At 38.9% G+C, this 18705-nt stretch overlaps 1 protein-coding gene across 1 annotated transcript in view; it reads left to right on the top strand.

Moving 5' to 3' along the window:
• The window catches only part of LOC134390945 (fer-1-like protein 4), a 43699-nt gene that overhangs the window by 20370 nt on the left and 4624 nt on the right, over window positions 1–18705 (top strand). Inside the window, 8 exon segments of the mRNA XM_063114729.1 lie at window positions 85–143; window positions 232–363; window positions 1002–1044; window positions 1134–1234; window positions 1311–1448; window positions 1547–1663; window positions 17921–18048; window positions 18241–18411. Of these exon segments, the coding sequence (XP_062970799.1) occupies window positions 85–143; window positions 232–363; window positions 1002–1044; window positions 1134–1234; window positions 1311–1448; window positions 1547–1663; window positions 17921–18048; window positions 18241–18411 (889 nt within the window).

Raw genomic sequence — 18705 nt, 5'->3', positions numbered from 1 at the left:
AGAGACAGCTCCAGGGGACTCTCCAGTTGGGCACGGAGTCTGACTTCTTCTCACCTCACCTCATGGTGTCATTTCCCCTCCCAGGACAGAAGTCCCTGGATCCCTTATTGGCTGAAGCAGGGATCTCCAGACAGCTCCTGAAGGTGATGGGGGATGGGAGATGGGTGGAGAAGGGGCTGGCAGGTCTTGGGGTGGTTCTGGGTTAGAGGGACCGAATTCTCTCTGCCTCAGGCTCCTTTGAAGAAGCTCCCCCTAGGGGGCCTCCTGAATCAAGGCCCTGAGCTGGAGGAGGACGTCCCTGATCCTGAAGAGCTCGACTGGTGGTCCAAGTACTATGCATCGTTGCAGGAGCTCCAGGGGCAGGTGGGCGTAGAGGAGGGTCCCAGGATGGGGGCTAGAGGGTAAATGGCAAGAGGATGATATAGTTGAATGTGGAGCTCTACAGTTTCTCAGAGCTCTATGTTACAGCTATCTTTTCTCATCTTCACAACAATTCTAGAAGCTGGGGATTGTTAACAGCATTATGTAGAGCTGTGTTGTCCAACAGAAATATACTGCAAGTGACATAGGTAATTTTAACTTTTGTAGTGTAGAAGTCACATTAAAAGTAAAAGGAAACAGGTGAGATTAATTTAAATAATATATTTTATTTAACCTAATATATCCAAAATATTAGCATTTCAACAAGTAATCATCATAAAAATTAATAATGAGCTATTTTACATTCTTATTTCATACCAAGTCTTTAAAATCTGGTGTGTGTTTTACACTTCCGGCACATTCAGTTAGGACTAGCCCGTTTCACGTGCTCCGTAGCCGCATGTGGCTTGTGATTACTGTCTTGGACAGCTCAGGACTAGAAGATAACCTGAAGTTTTGAAAATGCAAGTGGCTTACACAGCTGGAACTCAAACTAAGATTTCCCAACTTCCTATCCTGAAAGGGGTAGAGAAAGGAGATGCAGGGTGGGAAAGAATCTCTGACCTGCCCTTTCATTTCAGCCCAACTTTGATGAGGATGAAATTGATGATCCTGGGGATTCAGGTAAGAAATTCAGTTTTTTTGCTGTTGCTCCATCTGCATCCTCCTCTTCACCCAGATATTTCTGACTGGGGCACTTTTGCTGTTACCAGATGGAGCCAACCTTATTTCTGTGGACGGGGAGACCCAAGACCAGGGTGAGGCTGAAGCCAAAGGCTCTGTGTCCCAGAAAAAAACAATCACCACCCTGAAGGTGACTGGGTGCTGGGGAGAAGGGAGTCCCCTCAGATTCTGGATGTAGGGCTGTCACTGACGCCCTCGCCTTTCAGATCTACAACAGCTCCCTGGAGGAAGAGTTTAACCACTTTGAAGACTGGCTGAATGTGTTTCCCCTGTACCGAGGGCAAGCGGGCCAGGATGGAGATGGAGAGGAAGGAGGGTCTGGACATCTTGTGGGCAAGTTCAAGGTATGTTTGGGGAAGGAAAGGGTGACCAGGAAACATAGGTGAGGATTCAGGAAGAAAACTCTCTTACTGGGGCCTTTCCTGTTTCCCCCCAACCCCAGGGCTCTTTCCTCATTTACCCTGAATCAGAGGCAGCATTGTTCTCTGAGCCCCAGATCTCCAGGGGGATCCCACAGAACCGGCCCATCAAGCTCCTGGTCAGAGTATATGTCGTAAAGGTGAGTGTCTGCAGCTCTGGCACGCCTCCGACTCAGCAAAGGAACCTATGGAATGAAGGCTTTGGAAAGAACCTCAGGGGTCACAGAGCCCAACTTCTTCATTTTTCACATGGGAAATCTTAGACATAACATTGGGAGAACCCCCAGGGTTCCAAAACCTGCTCATGGCAGAACCGGAATTTAAAGCGTAGGTCTCCTGACCACTGTTCACAGTTCTAGTCCTGTAGAATGGGAAGTGTAGTTCCAGGGTGAGTGTAGCTCTGAATCTCAAACTTCAGAATAGCTTGTCATCAAACGTCTTTGTACAGATCCTTCCATTGCTCCAATTTCCCGGCAGAGCTCAGCAGGGCCCTGAAGTTTTCTTAAAGGTATCTCAGAGAGTAAGGGGGGGATGAGTGAGCGGCTCTGCCCTCTCACCCCCATCACCAGAGCAGATGCTGCACTTTTATCTATTTTCAATATAGGGATTGTGACTAAGCTGTAATTTGAAGAAATGTCCTATGGCATTGTTCTACCATAATCTAAAAATCCTAGTGCATAAATTAGATAGTAGAAATCATCTTGACCTTCTGCTTCTAGCAATATGACACACTAGCTAGTCTGAAATAACTTCCTGATATAATACTTCTAGAAATTCTAGATAAATAGTCTTTTATTTATTTTTTTTTTTTCCTTTTTTTTTTTTTTTTTTTTTGTCGTTTTTTCATGACCGGCACTCAGCCAGTGAGTGCACCGGTCAGTCCTATATAGGATCCGAACCCGCGGCGGGAGCGTCGCCGCGCTCCCAGCGCAGCACTCTACCAAGTGCGCCACGGGCTCAGCCCGATAAATGGTCTTTTAAATTAATGCTAAGCTTATAGGAAAGGGAAATCATAACAGGCCCCAAATGTAAAAGCAGCAGGAATCCCAAGTGGAGGATAAGCCCCAAAGCTCAGGTTGTCTTGAGAGAACTTGCCCATACCTGGGCCTTGAACCTTGGATTCTTGTAGCCTATGCAGGGTGGGGAGCCACAACCAAGACCCTTGCATGAAGTGGACCCAAGTGCAAGGTGGGCAACCCCTTCCCACTGGAAAAGGAGACTTTAAGGTTAATGGTCTGTCTCAGCCTCTGTTCCAGTTGGGGGATATAAAAAAAAAGTCTTCCTTGAGAATTTATTATTAGAGTTTTGCCCTCACATTGATTTAAGACTTGATTTCATACTACCTGCTTAGTCCAGAAAACTCAAAGCTGAGAGATTGGCTCCAAGTGATCCCAAATCTGGCTTCACCATTTTCATAGATTTAAATAACCAAATGTTATATACAAATACAAAATTACAAAATATATAAGAAAACATGATCAGAAGAAACAACACAAAGGTAAATTAGACAACTAAGGGCTTTGGATATTAGAATTTTCAAATATTAGAATGTAAAATAATTTTTTAAAGTATTTCAGAAGAAGAGACAAGTGGCTATCAAAAACAACCAAGCAGTTTGGAAATAAATAAAATTTCTAAAAATGAAAGACCATTAAAAATAAAATCTTAGGGGCTGGCCTGTGGCTCACTCGGGAGAGTGTGGTGCTGATAACACCAAGGCCACGGGTTCAGATCCCTATATAGGGATGGCCGGTTAGCTCACTTGGGAGAGCGTGGTGCTGACAGCACCAAGTCAAGGGTTAAGATCCCCTTTCCGGTCATCTTTAAAAAAAAAAAAATAATTAATTAAATAAATAAAATCTTGGGCTGTCCAGTTAGCTCAGCTGGGTAAGAGTGTGTTGCTGCTAACACCAAGGTCCCAGGGTTCAATCCTTGTACTGGGCAGCTGCCAAAAACAAAACAAAACACTTATTAAATGTCCATATATAGAAGAGTGGGTGAATGAACTGTGATATGTTTACACAGTGGAGTACTATGCAGGTGTAAAAAAGAATAAGGAAGATTTCTATGAACTCATATGGAGTAATTTCCAGGACATGCTGTAAAGTAAAAATAGCAAAGTGAACAGGCATACCTACAGTGTGCCACTCTTCATGGAAGGAAGAAGAAGATGCAAAAAAGTACATGTGCAACAGAAATACAGGAAGGACAACTAGAAACTAAAGAGACTAGTTAAAGAGGGTGAGTGCCAAAGGGGCAGAAAGAAGGGAGGAATGGGATCAGGGTGGCAGGAATGAGAACAAAGTGACATTTCTTAGAGTATGTCTTTTTGTATAGCTCTCACTTTTAGGTCCATAGTAATATTTCACAAAAAATTAAAACCAACCACAGTGTTGAGGGAACCTAACATGGAGAACAACCGCTAGCAAATGACCCTAACTGTATTACAAATGAGTAATATGACCATGCTGAAGGAGGTAAAGAACTAAATCAAGCAACTTTAGAGAACGGTAATTTGACAGGATACTATATGACTGAAAATAAAAAAGAGCTGTACATATGAAGGTACTTCAAAAAGTTCATGGAAAAATAGAATGCAAAGATAATACAAATCTTTTCACAAATTTTTGAATTACCCTTGCAAATGCTGTAATCTAGTTAGAGGTATGGGCTAGTGATTCTAAAACTATTTCATGTGTATATACTGGTATTCATAAATAAGTAAATATATTGTAGATAAAGATAACTGGTTTCTTACTGTTAGAGAAAGATGTTACAAATAAGGAAAGGGGTAAAAATAAACCCAGTGGTATTAGATTAGAACCAGAGGTATTAGTATAAACTTGTGATTTTTAATATAGATACAGATGGGCAGATACAGAAATACACATGTGGGTATGTATGTGTGGGTTGTATCATACATCTATTTGCTAGCTCTGTCTGCTGAGAGGGCCTAGAAGCAACAAGTTTCTAGTAGCAGTGAACACACCAAGTGTCCAGATCTTGATTTCTAAACACCATTATTTAATAAGAGGGACCAGGGCTCCTTGGAGAAGTGTTTGATTCTGGGGCTGGGGCTGGCAAAATATAAGACAAGCCTGGAGCATCTCGTGGTGCCAGAAAATAAGGAAGTGTTCAAAAAAGGATCTCGTCTAAAGAACGCAAGAGCCAACCTGAAGAAGCACTTAATGGTTAAAATTGGAATAAGTTGAGTGACAAAATAAATGATAGTATTGGATTTTTCGGCCATTATTTCTGCCAATATTTTTTCTTCTCTTTTCTCTCTCTATCCTTCTGGTACTCCCATTATACATTTGTTGGTGTGCTTAATGGTGTTCCACATTTTTTTGAGGCTTTGTTTCTTTCTTTCTTTTTTTTTTTTGGCAGCTGGCTGGTATGGGGATCCGAACCCTTGATCTGAACTCTTGAGCTTGGTGTCATATTATTTTTCTTAATTCTCTTTTCTGTCTGTTCTTTGGCTTGCATATCTCCATTGATCCATCTTCAAGTCTGCTGATTTGTTCTTCTGCTAGTTCAAGCCTGCTATTAAGCCCCTCTAGTGAATTTTTAAATTTCAATTATTATACTTTTCAGCTCCAGAATTTCCATTTGGTTCTTTTTAAACATTTCTGTCTCTTTATTGATGTTCTCTATTTAACACAACATTGTCATCCTACTTTCCTTTATGTCTCTAATCAGCTTTCTTTCAGTTCTGTGAACATATTTATAATGGCTACTTTGAGATCTTTTCTTGTTAAATCCGACATCGGGTTGCTCTCACAGGCAGTTTCTCTTGCTTGCTTTTGAGGGGAGTAAATGGAAAAAACAAAACAAAAAACTTTCCTATTTCTTTGCATGTCTCATAATTTTTTTGTCAGAAATGACATTTTAGATAATATATTGTGGCAACTCTGGGTACTGGTTCCCAAACCTCCAGGGTTTGTTTTTATTATTTGCTTGATTATTTGTTTAGTGACTGGCTGGATTCTTTCAGTGAAGTCTATTTCCTATAAGTGTCTGATGCTGCAGCTCCCAGAAGGCACACCTTTGGATAAGCCAGTCATCTTGGGATGACAGTGACGCTGGTAGGCTCTCTTCCACTCTTTTTCCTGAGCACACCCAGCTGTTAAACTCCACTAACTGCACTTTTGTTTACAACACTGCCCTAGGGACATATATTCTCCACTTCAAACTAATTTAATCAAATTCTCTCTCCTTCAGATGAATACTTTCTCAGGTTAGTGTCTAACATTTGTTCTGACCCCAGGAGAGCTGCTCCCAGCTGTCTTATCCCCTGGTTCTCACCTGCAAAATAGCCAGCCTACAGTCAAGGCTGTGTTTTCGTTAGAGTGGGAATCTCCTCCCAATTCCCTTCACCACAACCTCCACTGTTTTTGAGAATGTTCTTAGGTTTAAACTTCTGTGTGCATTGTTGCAAATGAAGTCAGTTCCTCTGAAAAGTGACTAGGGGGATCTGTATTATGGTCCACTTCTCCCCACAAAGTCTCTGACTTTGCTCTCAAGCTTGAGGTGAAGACTATGACAAAGTTCTCTCTGAGTGACACTCCCACTCTCGGACCCAGGAGTTAGTGGGGGGAGGAGGGGGATAGTTGCCTGAAATCTTCTATCCTGGCATGGAACCATGGAACCATTCACACCTCACAAGCCAAGGCAACGATGATCACGGCTCCAGTCTTGTTAGCGGGCTCTATCCATGGTAGGGCCTCCAACCCATGAGCGGGGGAAACCCCTCCCTACCTCCCAAGAGCTCTTGCTGGGGACTAAGGTTTAGCTGGGGGCAGGACGACCCGCGCTGATGTCCTGCTTGCTCTCTGCCTAGGAACTGCAGGAGAGGGAGCACGATGGACGTTCTAGGCAGAAGCAATCTCAAGTGGGGTCTCCACCTTTCCGAGTTATTCTTACCATATTTTCATAGTTTTTTCTTTTCTTTTTTTTTTTTTGCTATGAAGGGCATTACTAGGGCAGTTTTCTTTTGTTGTTTCCCTTTCTTTCCTTCTTTCTTTTTTTGTCGGCTGGCGAGTACGGGAACTGAACCCTTGATCTTGGTGTTACAAGGCTGTGCTCTACCCAATTGAGAAACCGGCCAGCCCCATAGATTTTTTTCGTTTTTTTGAATAGGTGTTTCTTCACTTGCTGTTTGACCTTAGAACCACTTCCAGAAGCTTTAAATGGTTGATTGTTATTACTTTCACCAGTTTACTGGGGAGCTCCTTCCTTCTGTCATGTCAGAAGTCTATCTCTAGTATTGGATTTTAACCCTTAGAAGAAAACAAATATCCATAAGTCCATAAAGATATGAATCAATAACTAAATAAACAAATGGTGAGAAAGAGAGAACTCTTCTTCATAGTAGAAGTCCAATTAAATGTAGAAGGAAAGAGAGAAATAAAAAAATCACCCTTGAGGGCCGGCCCATGGCTCACTTGGGAGAGCGTGGTGCTGACAACACCAAGTCAAGGATTAAGATCCCTTTACTGGTCATCTTTAAAAAAAAAAAAAAGAAAGAAAGAAAAAGAAAAATTACCCTTAAAAAACAAAAGTCACCCTTAGGCAAACTCCACAGCAATAATTTTGCAGTTAAGATCTACCAATGGGTGTTAAATTAGTAGGTGCGAATTTGAGAAATGGTATTGCATAGTCTCTAAGTATCTCCTTCAAGATATTTTTAAAACTACATAGAATGTACATTTGGTAGGGGAATAAAAAAGTTAAAATATTTTAAGGATGGAAGGTAAAGGTATAAATGTTGGCTTTTAAGACATGTATGTAGGTTTAATTTCTACAGGAATCTCAAAGTATTGAAAGAATGTTTAACTTCTAAACTAATAAAAGGGGGAAAATAGGATGATAAAAGAATCAGTTCAAAGGAAGGCAAGAGGGGGGCCGGCCTGTGGCTCACTCGGGAGAGTGCGGTGCTGATAACACCAAGGCCATGGGTTCGGATCCCATATAGGGATGGCCGGTTAGTTCACTGGCTGAGCATGGTGCTGACAACACCAAGTCAAGGGATGAGATCCCCTTACCCGTCATCTTCTTAAAAAAAAAAAGAGGAAGGCAAGAAAGGAGATTCAGGAAGGAAGAGTAGATAGCACAAAAAAGATGATAAACTAAAATGTCAATAATTACATTGACAGTATATGGATTGGGGCTGTCCAGTTGGCTCAGTTGGTAAGAGCACAGCCTTCTAATACCAAGGTCAGGGGTTCAGATCCCCATACTGGCCAGCTACCAAACAAACAAACAAACAAACAACAACAACAACAAAACCCAAATAGTATATGGACTAAGTACTCTTGTTAAAAGAAAATCACTGAAAGTTTGCATTTAAAATCCAATATATGTGGATATGTTTCCTAATGACTAATTACACTGAGCAACTTTTCACGTGCTTGTTGGCCATTTGTATATCTTGGAGAAGTCTCTGTTTAAGTCCTTTGCCCATTTTAAAATTGGGCTGGTTGTTATTTTGTTGTTGAGTTGAAGGAGTACTTTGTATATTTTGGATATTAGACCCGTATCAGCTATATGGTTTGCAGATATATGGTTTGCAAATATTTTCTCCCACTCTGTAGGTTGTATTTTCACTCTGTTGGTAGTGTCCTTTGAAGAACAACTTATTTTAATTTTAAGGAAGTCCAATTTACCTATTTTTTTCTTCTGTTGCCAGTGCTTTTGGTGTCATATTTAAGAAACCCTTGCCAAATCCAAGGTCATGAAGATTTATCCCTATGTTTTCTTCAAAGAGTTTTATAGTTTTAGCTCTTATGTTTAGGTGTATGGTCCATTTTGAGTTAGGTTTTGTATATGGTGTGAGGTAAGGATCTTATTTCATACCTTTGCATGTGGCTATCTATTTGTCTCCACTCCATTTATTGAAGAGACTTTTTTCTTCATTGAATGGTCTAGGCACCCTTGTTGCAAATCAATTGACCATAGATATATAGGTTTCTTTCTGGACTCTCAGTTCTATTCCATTGATCTATATTTATGCCAGTCCCACACTCTTTTATTGCTGAAGCTTTGTAGTAAGTTTGAAACTGGGAAATGTGAGTCTACATTTGAATAGGAGCCCCCAACTCTGCCTGAAAACTACCTTGCCAGTTAGGGTCCAAATTTAGAATTATCTGTTTCTTTGTTGATATAAGTTACAAGCAAAAAAAGTAATATATTTTAATTTACAAATGAAATGTATGAAGCCAGTTTCTTCTACATAAAATTTAATATAAGCAACATCAGGGAAACTGGCAACAGATACCTGCAATCCTATTCTCTGATCTGTCACTAACTGGAAATGAGAAGCCAAATCAGGAATGGGATTTAGATGCCTAATACTTTGTGCAGGTAGGAATCTTAGGATCATATCAAAAGGCAGAGGAAATTAAGGCCTGACTGATTGTCCCTAAGTAAGACTAGGACAGGACAAGAGAGGAAAGAGATTTTGAAGAGTAAAATTAATTTGTAATCATAAGGAGGAAAAAAAAAAAAAACTTTGCCTTTATGGAGCTTGCATTCTAGTAAGAGAAACAGACATTAACAAAATGCTTTAATTTTATAGTACATTAGAAAGGCATAAATGCAAGAATCAGTAGAGAAACACAAGATCTAAACAAGACTCTAGACCAATTGGAATTGGCAGATATCTACAGAACATTCCACCCAACAACCTCAGAATATTCATTCTTCTCATCAGCACATGGATCATTCTCCAGGATAGATCACATTTTAGGTCACAAATCAAGTCGCAATAAATTTTTAAAAAATTGGAATTATCCCATGTATCTTCTCAGACCACAATGGATTAAAACTAGAAATTAATAACAAACGAAACTCTGGAAACTATACAAACACATGGAAATTAAACAGCATTCTACTTAATGACATATGGGTGCAAGAAGAAATCAAGCAGGAAATCAAAAAATTTATTGAAACTAATGAAAACAATGATACATCATACCAAAACCTGTGGGATACTGCAAAAGCAGTATTGAGGGGGAAATTTATTGCATTAAACGCTCACTTTAGAAGAATGGAAAGATGGCAAGTGAACAACCTAACACTTCACCTTAAAGAACTAGAAAAACAAGAACAATCCAAACCTAAAGTTAGCAGACGGAAAGAAATCATTAAGATCAGAGCAGAACTAAATGAAATTGAAAACCAAAAAACAATTCAAAAGATCAACGAATCAAAAAGTTGGTTTTTTGAAAAGATAAATAAAATTGACAAACCATTAGCATGGCTAACAAAAAAAAGAAGAGAGAAGACTCAAATAACAAAAATTAGAAATGAAAAAGGCGATATTACAACTGATTCATCTGAAATACAAGGAATCATTCGAGACTACTATAAACAACTATACGCCAACAAATTTGAAAATCTGGAGGAAATGGATAAATTTCTGGACACACACAAGCTCCCAAAACTGAACCATGAAGACGTAGAAAATTTGAACAGACCAATAACAATAAAGGAGATTGAAGCTGTTATCAGAAGGCTCCCAACAAAGAAAAGCCCAGGACCAGATGGATTCACAGCAGAATTTTACCAAACATTCAAAGAGGAATTGACACCGATTCTTTACAAACTATTCCAAAAGATTGAAACGGACGCAAATCTCCCAAACTCATTCTATGAAGCAAACATCATCCTGATACCAAAACCAGGTAAACATATAACCAAAAAAGAAAACTACAGGCCGATATCCTTGATGAATATAGACGCAAAAATCCTCACTAAAATACTAGCAAACAGAATACAGCAACACATACGAAAAATTATTCATCACGATCAAGTGGGATTCATTCCAGGGATGCAAGGTTGGTTCAACATACGCAAATCAATAAATGTGATACACCATATTAATAAACTCAAACACAAGGACCATATGATCATCTCTATAGATGCTGAAAAAGCATTTGATAAAGTTCAGCACTCATTCTTGACAAAGACCCTCTATAAGTTAGGTATAGAGAGAAAGTATCTCAACATAATTAAAGCCATATATACCAAACCCACGGCCAATATCATCCTGAATGGGGAAAAGCTGAAAGCTTTTCCTTTAAGAACAGGAACTAGACAAGGATGCCCACTCTCACCACTCCTATTCAACATAGTGTTGGAAGTACTAGCCAGAGCAATCAGAGAAGAGAAGGAAATAAAGGGCATCCAGATTGGAAAAGATGAAGTCAAACTGTCCCTGTTTGCAGATGACATGATCCTATATATCGAACAGCCTAAAACCTCTACAAAAAAACTGCTGGAATTGATAAATGATTTCAGCACAGTAGCAGGATACAAAATCAACACACAAAAATCAGTAGCATTTCTTTTCTCCAATAGTGAACATGCAGAACGAGAAATCAAGAAAGCCTGCCCATTTACAATAGCTACCAAAAAAATAAAATACTTAGGAATTGAGTTAACCAAAGAGGTGAAAAATCTCTATAATGAGAACTACAAGCCACTGGTGAGAGAAATTAGAGAGGATACAAGAAGATGGAAAGATATCCCATGCTCTTGGATTGGAAGAATCAACATAGTGAAAATGTCCATACTACCCAAAGTGATATACAAATTCAATGCAATCCCCATCAAAATTCCAAAGACATTTTTCTCAGAAATGGAAAAAACTATCCAGTCATTTATATGGAACAATAAAAGACCACGCATAGCCAAAGCAATGCTGAGCAAAAAAAATAAAGCTGGAGGCATAACACTACCTGACTTTAAGCTATACTACAAAGCTATAATAACCAAAACAGTATGGTACTGGCATAAAAACAGACACACTGACCAATGGAATAGAATAGAGAATCCAGAAATCAACCCACACACTTACTTCCATCTGATCTTTGACAAAGGCACCAAGCCTATTCGCTGGGGAAGGGACTGCCTCTTCAGCAAATGGTGCTGGGATAACTGGATATCCATATGCAGGAGAATGAAACTAGATCCATACCTCTCACCGTATACTAAAATCAACTCAAAATGGATTAAGGATTTAAATATACACCCTGAAACAATAAAACTTCTTAAAGAAAACATAGGAGAAACACTTCAGGAAATAGGACTGGACACAGACTTCATGAACACGACCCCAAAAGCATGGGCAACCAAAGGAAAAATAAACAAATGGGATTATATCAAACTATAAAGCTTCTGCACCGCAAAAGAAACAATTAACAGAGTTAAAAGACAACCAACAGAGTGGGAGAAAATATTTGCAAAATATACATCTGACAAAGGATTAATATCCAGAATATACAAGGAACTCCAACAACTTTACAAGAAGAAAACAAGCAACCCAATTAAAAAATGGGCAAAAGAGCTAAGTAGGCATTTCTCTAAGGAAGATATACAAATGGCCAACAGACATATGAAAAAATGCTCAACATCACTCAGCATCCGGGAAATGCAAATCAAAACCACACTGAGATACCACCTAACCCCAGTTAGGATGGCTAAAATCCAAAAGACTCTGAACGATAAATGCTGGCGAGGTTGCGGAGAAAAAGGAACTCTCATACATTGTTGGTGGGACTGCAAAATGGTGCATCCTCTATGGAAAATGGTATGGAGATTTCTCAAACAACTGCAGACAGATCTACCATACGACCCAGCTATCCCACTGTTGGGAATATACCCAGAGGAATGGAAATCATCAAGTCGAAGGTATACCTGTTCCCCAATGTTCATCGCAGCACTCTTTACAATAGCCAAGAGTTGGAACCAGCCCAAATGTCCATCATCAGATGAGTGGATACGGAAAATGTGGTACATCTACACAATGGAATACTACTCAGCTATAAAAACGAATGCCATTTGCACCACCATGGATGGACCTCGAGAGAATTATATTAAGTGAAACAAGTCAGGCACAGAAAGAGAAATACCACATGTTCTCACTTATTGGTGGGAGCTAAAAATTAATATATAAATTCACACACACACACACACACACACACACACAAAAAGAAACCGGGGAGGGGGGAAGAAGATATAACAACCACAATTACTTGAAGTTGAAACGACAAGCAAACAGAAAGTACATTGTTGGGGGGGAGGGGGGGAGGGAGAAGGGAGGAAGGTTTTGGTGATGGGGAGCAATAATCAGCCACAATGTATATCGAGAAAATAAAATTTAAAAAAAAAAATCAAAAAAAAAAAAAAAAAGAAAGGCATAAATGCTATGGAAAATATAAGTATCAGTTAGAACGAGGTGTTATAACACTCAGGTCAAGGGTTTGTATTCCCATACCATTCAGCCAAAATGAAAAAAAAAAAAAGTAAATATAAATATCAGAGAGAGAGTGCAGATTGCTATAATGGAATGACCGTTAGACTTACGGACTTCTCTACAGCAACCAAGAACGCTGGAAGAAAAATGAAATAATATCTTCAAAGTGTTGAGAGAAAAATAAGTATTAACCTTGAATTGTGTGCCCTTGTAAAAGCTCATTCAAGAAAGAGAAAAAAATGAAGACCTCTTCAGGCAATCAACAACTGAGAAAATTTATCACTGAACAACTTTCGGTCAAGAAACTACATAGGATATAATTTGGGACGAAGAAAAATAACTATTGAAAAATGAATGGCTGGCTGGTTAGCTCAGTTGGTTAGAGCACACTGTTATAACACCAGTGTCAAGGGTTCAGATCCCATACCCACCACTGTAAACAAAACAAACAAACAAAAAGCAACAATAGAAAAATTGAAAAATAAAATAACAATAATAAAAAACAACACGAAGAAGGAAGCTCTATGAGAAAACAAGAAAGCAAAAGGCTTGCAAAGGAACTGGTAAATATATAGGTGAACCTAAACTTTGACTATGTAAAAATAATATCTACCTTTGGAAGTAAAAATAACTAAAATGTTGGGCAAAAATAATATGTAAGACAGGTAGAGGTGATTTAAAGCATTCTAAAGGCTTTGTATTGTTCAAGGCAGGAATATTTATTATGTTTAGACTTTAAGTATGCCTGGTAAAATTTAAATAGAAATACAGCATATTCCAAAATAATAGAGGGGGAAATAGAAGTTTAAAAACTTAACCAGTATAAAAGAAGGTAGGAAAAGGAGAACATAAGAAAGAGGACAAATTGAATGTACAAAATAAGGTGGCAGAAATAACTCCAAATAGATAGTTACAATAAATAAGATGTATTCTTATACTCTGTAGTTAAATCACATGTCAGATTATACTAAAAATAATTTATAAGAGGCAGCTTTATACTATTTACAAGACCCACAAAAGCCCGACATAAAGGTTGAAAGTAACAGGATGGAAAAAGACACAAGAAAGTTGGTGGAGCTATGTAAATATCAGATAAAATAGACTTCAAGGCAAAAATTCATCATCGGGGACAATGGAGGTGACTGGTTTTACTCACATTGTGCTAGATATCCAACCAGTGAAGCAAAATGAGCAAAATAAAGAAAAAGGTATAAGAACTGGAAAGCCAGTTAGCACGATTGGTTAGACTGTGGTATTATAACACCAAGGTCACAGGTTCAGATTCCTGCACCAGCCAGCTGCCAAAAAAAATGAACAAAACTGCCATTATTCATAGATGATGATATTGCATACACAGAAAATAAAAGACCCAATAGAAAAAGTACTACGATCAAGAGTTCAACAAGAAGGCTGGATATATTATTATACAAACAGAAAAAGAACAAACTTTTAAATATTTACAGAAACAACAAAAAGTAAGGTACTTAGAACAAATGTATTGTGTAAGGGCTGGATGCAAAAAAAATTTTTTTTTAAAAAAGTTTATTGAGAGATAATAAGTCATAAAAGAAATGGGGAGATAAACCATGTTGATGGATAGGAAAACTCATTATTGTTAAGATGGCAGTTCTCCTCAAAATGTTCCATAGAGTCTGGGCCGAGCCCGTGGCGCACTCGGTAGCGTGCTGCGCTAGCAGCGCGGCGACGCTCCCGCCGCGGGTTCGGATCCTATATAGGAATGGCCGGTGCACTCACTGGCTGAGTGCCGGTCACGAAAAAGACAAAAAAAAAAGAAAAAAAAAGAAAAAAAAAAAAATGTTCCATAGAGTCAATGCAATTCCAATTATAAGCCTGTCAGGGTTTTCCTTGAAATTATGAAGCTGATTCTAAAATATCTATGGAAGAACAAAGTGCCAAGAATAGCCAAGATAATTTTGAACAACAAGATGGGAAGACAAGAATTATTATAAAGGTATAGTAATTGAGACATTGTGGTTTTGGCACAGAAATAGATAAATAAGCCAATGGGACAGGATAGAGATTAAAACAAACAAAACTAGACCCAGACATAGATGGAAAGTTATACCAGAGTTGACACTGCATATCAGTGGAGGAAAAATGGACTTTTTTATAAGTGGTCCCATGAAAACTGATTATCCATATGGAAAAAAAATAAAATTAGACTCCCAACTCATACCACCCACAAAAAATTCAGCTAAATCAAATATTTGATTATGAAACTTTAAGAAAATATTAAAATATCTTTATGATCTTGGGTGTGGGAAAGTTTTCTTGATATGTAAGAATACAAAACATAAATTTGGAAACAAACGATACATCTGGGCATCCATAAACACTTTAAAGCAAGTGATAGGACTGGCCATAGACTGAGTAAGGTGTTTACCCTATGCATAATCAACAGAGGGTTAGTGTCCACAATATGTATAAGGAATTCTCACACATCTGTAAGAAGCAGACACACACAAAAACGTTAGAAAAATCTAGAAAAAATATGAAAAGGCAATTGACAGGAGAAATTCCAATGGCCAGTAAACATAGAAAAAAAATGCAAAACCTTAACTAATCAGGACACACAAGTAATTGAAATCATGAGGAACCAATTCCCTTCCCTTTGATTGGCAAAATTAGAAGTGTTACCTGGGCTGCTGGTTAGCTCACTTGGGAGAGCATGGTGCTGAGAACACCGAGGTCAAGTGTTCGGATACCACACCGGCCAGCCGTCAAAAAAAAAAAGGAAGAGAAGTGTTACCAGACAAGGGTTGGGGAGGCTATGTGATTTGACACGGTGCTAGTGGCAATATTTATCAGTATCCTATTGCTGCTGTAACAAATTACGAAAAACTTGGCAGCTTAAACACTACAAAGTTATCATCTTATAGTTCAGAAGTATGAAATAGGTCTTAATGAGCTAAAATCAAGGTATTAGCAGGGCTGCATTCTTTCTAGAGGCTCTAGGGGAGAATCCATTTCCTTGTCTTTTCAAACTTCTAGAGTCCCCCTGCGTATCTTGGCTCATGGCTCCTTCCTCCATCTTCAAAGCCAGCAGCATAGTGTTTGCAAATCTCCCTCTGACTCTCCTGTCTACTTCTTTCACTTATATGGACCTTTGTGATGACCCTGGTCCTACTTAGATAATCTAGAATAATCTACCCATCTCATGATCCTTAATTTAATCACATTTGCAAAGTTCCTTTTGCCATGTAAGGTAAAATATTCACAGGTTTGGGGGATTAATGTACGGACATCTTGAGGGGGTCATTATTCTGCCTGCCACAGAATGTAAATTGCTATAACAACTTTGGAGAACAATTTGATAATTTTTTGTAAAATGGAAGATTTTCATAGCCAAGATCCAGTGATAACACATCTAGGTGTAACACTAGAGAAATTCTTGTACATGTATATGAAGAAACACATACGAATTGTTCATGCAAAAGCAAACCCTCTCTGGCAGAGCAGTCCAGGCTCTCAGAATGAGTTAAAACAAATATGAGTCATGATAAAAAGTACCAGGATGCAAAGAAAGAAACCACCATGAAGAAGAATTAACAAAAATAATAACTGAGTCAGACCCCTAAGGTCATTGATATTGGAATGATTAGATAGAGAATATAAAATGACTATGTATGAAATGTTTAAAGAAATAAAAGAATAAATTTAAAATGAGCAAGACACAAGAGACTATTAAAAATAAATAGGAGATTTGAAAGACCAGATAGAATTTTTAGAAATTAAAAGTAAAATATTTAAAATTAAAAGCTCCATTGTAGCCGGCCGGTTAGCTCAGTTGGTTAAATGTGGTGCTAATAACACCAAGGTCCAAGGTTCGATCCCTGTACCGACCAACAGCCAAAAACCAAACCAAAACAAAAAACTCAATGGCAAGTGCTGGCCAGTTAGCTAAACTGGTTAGAGCACAGCCTTATAACACCAAGGTCATGGGTTCAGATCCCCATACTGGCTAGCCCCCAAACAGAACAAAAAAACTCAATAGTAAGGCAAAAGATTGAAGAGTCACTTCACAAAAGAACAAATGTGTATGGCCAACAAGCACATGAAAAGATGCTCAACATGGTTAGTTATCAGGGAAATGCAAATTAAAACCATAATGACCTACAATTTCACATACACTAGAATGACTAAAATAAAAAAGATGGATAATATCAAGTGCTGACAGAGATGTGGACCAACTGGAACTCTCATACAGTGCAGGGAGGTGAGTAAAAAATACTAAAAATATATTTGTATGTAAATTATACTTCAATAATGTATGCATTAGATATGTTTACTAAATGGTATCGTTATCGAAAACAGAAAAAAGTAAGTTTAAAACATGCAGTTTAAAAACATGCAAAATATGTCTGGCCAGTTAGCTCAGTTGGTTAGAGCATGGCTTTGTAACCCCAAGGTCAAGTGTTCAGATCCCCCAGCTGCAAGAACCCAAAAAACAAACCAAAAAACCCCACAAAAAACATGTAAAATAGTGCTACATATTACTCAGGGATACTTATATAGGTAGTAAAAGTATAAAAATACATGTTAGTGGTAAATCCCAAGTAAAGGGTTTTGGTTACTTCAGGGATGAGGAGGGAATTAAATCAGGTAAGCTTATTAAGGGTCTCTCAGTTTGTTAGTAATGTCTCATTTATTAAACTGGGCACACGCATGCTCAATGTATTATTTTTTCATTTAATTAAAACACTCTTTTTTTTTTTTTTTTTTGGTGGCTGGGTGGTAAGGGGATCTGAACCCGTGACCTTGGTGTTACCAGCACCATGCTAACCCTTAATTATTCCTAATAGTAAAAGATGCTCATCATAAAAAATAAAAGTCAAACAATATGGAGAGTCATAAACTGAACAAGTCCCTTATACTGTACATTGTTCCACATATTTTGTTTTTTATTATATTTTTCATTATACTTATTTGTATGTCTTAAGCATCTCATAACTAATTGAAAATAAACATCATCTTGAACCTCCCAGTTAACTTCTCACAGTGGGAGATCTCTCCTTGGTAACTTCCTGCTTACATTTAATCTGAGATTAGGTCCAACAAGGATAATCTTGGGCTATGACAATGACACTTCTTCCAATTCCACTCCATACTGTCCCACTAGGCTACCAACCTGGCTCCTGCAGACCCTAACGGCAAAGCAGACCCCTATGTGGTGGTGAGCGCTGGCCGGGAACGGCAGGACACCAAGGAACGCTATATCCCCAAGCAGCTCAACCCCGTCTTTGGAGAGTGAGGCTGGGCCCTGGGGATAGGGATGGGGGAGCAATTTGACCATCAGGCCCTGTGGCCCAAGGGCTCTCACTTGGGTAACTGGTCTGGTGATGGTGGTGGAATGGACCCACGCTGCTGACACCCCTACTCCCACCCTACACCACCTCCTAGGGTGTGGAGGTGTCCTCAGCCACTCTCCCTCCTGGCCAGGGTCCTGGAGCTAAGCATCTCCCTCCCGGCTGAGCCAGAGCTGACTGTGGCCATATTCGATCATGACCTTGTGGGTTCTGATGACCTCATCGGGGAGACCCACATTGATTTGGAAAACCGATTCTACAGTCACCACAGAGCGAACTGTGGGCTAGCCTCGCAGTATGACGTGTGAGTCTGGGGCCCTCAGCAGCCATTCTAGGTCTCTGACCAAACATGTTCAAGCTCACATTCCCATTTGTATCTCCAGATTGCATGATATCATAAAAGGGGACCCGCCACTACCCAACCAAGACATTATAGCTCAGTGGTCAAGACTTGGCCTTGGGAGTTGGGATCCTGTATAAGTCACTTGGCCTCTTTGAGCCTCAGTTTCCTCATCTTCAAAATGGAGATAATATCATTATCTCTGTCATGGGAGCACCTGGCACACATCTTTGATTTTTTTTTTTTTTATCACTGTAA

This window comes from Cynocephalus volans, chromosome 1 (assembly GCF_027409185.1).
Source record: "Cynocephalus volans isolate mCynVol1 chromosome 1, mCynVol1.pri, whole genome shotgun sequence".
NCBI classification, from domain to species: domain Eukaryota; kingdom Metazoa; phylum Chordata; class Mammalia; order Dermoptera; family Cynocephalidae; genus Cynocephalus; species Cynocephalus volans.
The sequence above is the reverse complement of the archived record's forward strand: the minus strand, read 5'-3'. Positions and strand labels throughout refer to the sequence as shown.